This window comes from Apteryx rowi, unplaced genomic scaffold (assembly GCF_003343035.1).
Source record: "Apteryx rowi isolate R43461 unplaced genomic scaffold, aptRow1 scaffold_38, whole genome shotgun sequence".
Classification (NCBI taxonomy): domain Eukaryota; kingdom Metazoa; phylum Chordata; class Aves; order Apterygiformes; family Apterygidae; genus Apteryx; species Apteryx rowi.
Window position 1 is genome coordinate 518462 of NW_020450307.1, and position 5317 is coordinate 523778.

General features: G+C 38.1%; 1 protein-coding gene across 1 annotated transcript; it reads right to left on the reverse strand.

Moving 5' to 3' along the window:
• Positions 1-260: 260 nt before the first annotated feature.
• Positions 261-4855, reverse strand: LOC112970121 (arylacetamide deacetylase-like 4). The gene is made up of 4 exons (XM_026074147.1): positions 4679-4855; positions 2241-2457; positions 1826-1889; positions 261-1035 (listed from the first exon to the last, which is right to left on the reverse strand). Exons 1-4 carry the CDS (start codon positions 4853-4855, stop codon positions 261-263), a joined length of 1233 nt encoding a protein of 410 aa, XP_025929932.1.
• Between the last annotated feature and the right edge of the window lie 462 nt (positions 4856-5317).

Below are 5317 nucleotides of genomic sequence, written 5' to 3' on the forward strand. Positions count from 1 at the left end.
TTTAAGGTAATATTCTTTAATATTTATTGAGTGAGTAGCAACAGATCATTAAAATAGACAGACTGTGCACAGAATACTTGAGACATCACTAAAAGAAACTTTCCCAGCTTTCTTTAAACATTTTCAGTGGTCATACTGTCATGGTTGCTCATTAACATAAATTGTCCTATCTAAACCTCTTCTCTGAAATTTAGGAGCATGAAACAAAACCACAGAAAATTGGCAATACTTATATACTTATGGCTGAAAGAAAATTGTTTCTATAAACTTTTTAGAAAGTTCACAATATTATCAAGACCCCTTTTTCCAGCTGAAAATGACAACCAGTCACTATTAAATGAGTTTATGATTCCATGGAACCCATCCTCAAGGTGGTACCAGGTCACTGGAACACCACTGTCCTCTAATCTCTTCTTGTACAGCAAACCGTCGTCTCTCAGCACGTCATACTCACACGTCAAGATGAAAGTCTCAGGCAGCTGCTGAACAACAGCATCTTCAGCTAACAGCGGACACAGTTTGGGCTCACAGAATCTTTTCCCTGCCTCATAAACTTCAGTTGCACATTCAAGTAGCACATGTGGTTTGTAGCCTCTGGCCTTAAATTTTTCAGGAATATAATCTGGACTGACCCATTTCCTATAATTTAATATAATATCTGAAGGAATATGGGAACCCTCCAAGACCTCTTCCAGGTTTGATGCATCGCCATTTAGGTACTGTAACACATAGAAAGCAGCACGTTCTCGGAATAGGAGAGGGACTCCCCGATTTTGCTGATAGGACGGTAAATTGAAGTCCAGCACCTGAAGGCCTGGGTAGATCAAGATCTGAGCCCGTAGTTTTGGGAGGTCTGGTCTGCTTGCAAGGGTCTGGCTAACAGCAGCTGCTAGATTGCCGCCAGCACTGTCCCCGCTGACAATTATACGGGCAGGATCCACCCCATAGTGCTCTATATTCTTCATGAAGTGTACGGTAGCATTAAGACAGTCTTCATATGCAGCCGGGTATTTGTGCTCAGGAGCTAAACGGTACCTAATACACAGACAGGGACGACAACAGCAAGAGAAGGAAATGTTATTAATTGTATTGCTGTAAATACAGAAAGTTTAGCCCCAGTTCTTCCTGCAACCAGTGATACCATCATTACCTCAGAATCCTCCCTTTCTCCCCAAGTTATCATAAATAAACTGTGTCTAATAGGAACAGTTGTGAAGATTAAGTTGTTGGGATCATCATCTATTTAGGACATTGTTCAGAGCCTGAAAGAGACAGGAGTACTCAGCTTGTAACTATGTCCAGGTTTTATGGACAGTCATTTAATCAGTTCGTGCTTTAGCTTTCCATGTTGTTTCCATGTCGGATAGGAATGATAATACTTCCTTTTTATGTCTTCGTTATAGTAGAACTTATCCTCATCATGCAAACAGCTGTGTCAGTATGTTGGTGGTTATATTACTTTGTCATTCTTGTAGTACTCTTGTAAGCATCAAATAGAGTTTGCTTGAATGAGGATTAAGTAGTAGAATATTTGACTTACTGCCTGTTTACTATCAATTTTGAGTTTGAATTGAAAGCATGTACTTTATTTTCCAGTTAAAGTCTGTAAGCATTATGTGCAGTGTAGTCAGATAGTTAAAACCGAGTCTGAGTCAGTCTTCAGTGGCTCCAAACAAGAGCAGAGTGAATTTGTCAAATCACATGCTTGATGAGTCCCACAGAAACACTTTTCTGAGAATAGTTATTGCTATGGTCAAGGAAGTTATAAGTTGATATCCACAGTATAGGAAATAATCTCTAAAAAACAACATGAAGAAGGACTTACCCAACAGATACAACCAATGATTCACTTTCTCTGGCTATAGAGCGGCACAGCTTTTCATGGGTCTCTGAAAGAAACGTTTTCATTGTTTTTTTGCCCAAGTACTGATGTTACCCATTGCATAAGAAAGGGAAAGAATATTCTTTCCTCTTTCCTACCCTTTCTTACATTGCTCTGCAGATCTTAGTACCCCTTCCTTTTTCATTATTCGCTTAATGTCATTGTCTTTAAGAGAAATCAGATAATGCACAGTAAATGCTTTTTTTCTGACGAGTTAGAAGACGAGTTAGAAGAGTGCATCTATCATTATACTCAAACTTCCTAACTGCTGGAGATCAAGCCTCTATCAACTTCACCATTTATGAATTAGATGTTTCTTTTACTRAATTATAATATTTTTTTCTGTTAAATATCTTACCAAGACTTCCAAATACCCATCCTCCTCCATGGAAGAACATAACTCCTCTCCTTTGGCTGGCAGATGGAGCCTTAGGCTGATAAATCCTCACAGGCACCTTTTCAAACCACAGGTCCTTGATGAAGAGGTTTTGGTCTGCTCCCAGAGTCTTTCTACCTTGCATATACCGGACAAAGCTAACCTGACTGCAGATGCCAATATTTTCCAAAATCTTCCCCTGTTCAAATGCAAAGAGAAAAGGAAATTTGCTCAGGAGATTCTGTATTTTCCAAAGTAAAGGAGCTGCATGGGCAGTACATATGGGAGGTCTAAGTTGTGTGGTTTAGGAGAATCATAAAATATTTGAATAGTTATATAGGTGCAATGCCACTGAATAAACAGCATCATGAGAGGTCATAGGAACCACAGTGCTGGCTGAAGACCCTAATCCCAGAGGAATGCAGCATTAACAAAGATTGGTTAAGTATATTCCTTTGCTTTCTCAGGAGGTCCTTTTCTTTACTGAATATAGAGAAAGAGCTTGGTTTTCATTGATTATTCTGTCCCCTGAGAAAATGTGAAAGTGTGGAGAAAGGTAAGAGTTCTGGTGCTGATTTTCATGATGTGGACACTTGCCCAAAATAGAGTTGACTAAGATGAGAATATATTTGATACTTGCCTTTTGATTCATCTCAGAAATCTTAATTGATGTTTGCAATGCACTGATGGGAAGATCCTGAGGTATTYAATAGGACTAAGCTTCTCTTCCTTCTGTATGCTGTAGTGATATTCATGCTAGGCGTCAGAGGGTGGAAAGAATACAAAGGAGAGCTACAGCTCCAATTTAACTTGGTGGAAAAAGCTTAACCTGTTTTGAAATACATGATTTACTCATTCCAAAGCAGTACTACTGTCCTCACAGAGAYTTGGGTCAAGCTCTTAATATTCAATATTGTTATGAATATTTCTCACAATAAACAGACTGCTGCATTTGTATGGATTGTCAGTACAGTGTTATCACTCTCAATATATTTACCAATGAAAGGCCTTTTATTAATCAGTTACTCCAACAATCCACAGATGTTCTCTGATTTTGAGCCTGATTTTGAGGCTGAGGAAACTAACCAAGCCACATACAGATTTAAATTCATTATAGGAACTAGTCTTAGTGTTTTTGATTATATAGAAACATGATGAATTTATTTATTCTGGTGTATTTTCTAGTTTCCAAACAGAAACGGAACAGCTACAAGGAATATTCTCATCTTATCGTTTAATTTGTTTATTTCATTCCTTATTATCTACACTGCAGCATACAAATCTGGTTTATGGTATTAATGGGCAGTGATAAAAAGGAGAACTGGATTTTCCAGCTGCTTAGGTGAAGTGATCATTTTCTAATTACAACTTGTGTGCAGCCAAAGCATGAGAATATATATGCTAGAGTTCTTTAGTATGATCCATTATAATCTACAATATTCCATGACTAAGAAGTGTGTATGTATGTATGTATGTGTGTGTGTGTRTGTATATATATGTATATATATATTTCATTTTAAATAGTTTGTCCCTGTTGGAGGAGTTGAAGTAATGCATTAAATACATGCACAACTACCACTGTCTCATATATTTCTAATACCTGCCATCATCATAGTATCTATGCATCTATCATTAACATGGAAATTCCTGATTCAGTAAGATCCTTTGTTGGCAAAGATCCCCAGAAGTTGGATGCTGGTAAAACTGTTAGTGGAAGAGCTAGAAGTCTTGCTGCCCACTCTTTTACAGGCCAGTTCACCTGAAGAAGTTGGACTGTCCGGAACTCCTCAATCCCCCCAAGCGAGCCTGCTATTCTGCTTAGTTGCGGCAGGAGTTACAAACACGTGGTCAAAGGAAATGGAATTCCTTCAGCTCTTCTTGGGCAATGTTACCTAATTTTATCACATGTCATCACGAAAAGATCCTCCCCTTCCCAAAACAATTTTAAAATTTCCAATTTCCATTTTTATCTTTAAAATAAATACGTAACTTCTCACCCCCGCCCCCAAACCGAGGTGAATCTTGAAAGCATGTCCCAAAGACATCTGATATATTCTAAACTCGTAATGGAAACATAATCCAGTATTTATATATATTGTTAATCAAGTTATTGCTAGGTTAGCACAATTCATTTTAGAGGCTCAGTTCAGACTTTCAAACCCTTGCGTTAGGCAGTGCTTGCATACTACCTGATGTAAGAGAGCTGGGCAGCATCTGACTGTAATAATGCAGTGCAGTGTAAAGAATATGGTAAGGGTTTCTTTAGCAAATCGAGCTTCTTAAATACAACATGCAGCGTAATAGCAATATCCTGCTTTCCTCTCTGAAAATTAATTCCAGGCAAGGTTCAAGCATTGCATTGGGTTTAAAATTTACAGGTTCATCTGTCTTCCCCYAGAAATCATACCAGATTAACTTACCACCACAGCTGTGCTTATTAAAATAATATGAATGATTCGGAGCTTTGCAGGTTGATTCACTCCAGGAGGAATTTCTGAGTTGGAGAGATCAAAATTAATTACCCCCATAACCAAAAATATAAATGCAGCAACGAAAACTGCCGGGAATAACACCAGCAATGTATAAGCTAGTGCCATTTTTCTGAGCAGTGGACAAAGTGATCTGAAATGTCTTTGATTTGACTTTCCCAGATATCTTTGACTCGTTACTTCCTGATTCTTAAATGCCTTTGCTCGTCATAAGGTTGCTCTAGTAAAAAAGTTTCTCCTCCCATTTTACAAACAGTGGTGTAGTATGTATCTCTCGCTCCTTTATTTCACATTGTTCACAAATTGTTCAAAGTTTTGAGCTTTGTTGCAAGATCTATGCCAGTAATGCTTCAGAATTTTTGCAAGAAACCAATCCTCAGCTGGGAGAAGAATGTTATTAATAAACTGCATTTAATGTTAATTAGAGGTGGAAAAAGGACACAGGGCATTTGTGTGCATTGAGTTTGTGACACTATAAGAGACTATTCTCTGAAGAAGAGTTCATCTATGGTTATGCAGAGACAGGAGCCTGCATATGATGAATATCACTCCAAAGGGCTAAATAGAATG

Excerpts from the sequence above, each read along its gene's own strand:
- LOC112970121 (XM_026074147.1), bottom strand. The coding sequence starts at position 4,855 with ATGGCACTAGCTTATACATTGCTGGTGTTATTCCCGGCAGTTTTCGTT. Across the intron at positions 2,458-4,678 it reads TAATAAGCACAGCTGTGGTG|GGGAAGATTTTGGAAAATAT; the intron begins GTAAGTTAATCT and ends GCATTTGAACAG. Across the intron at positions 1,036-1,825 it reads TCATTGGTTGTATCTGTTGG|GTACCGTTTAGCTCCTGAGC; the intron begins GTAAGTCCTTCT and ends TCTGTGTATTAG.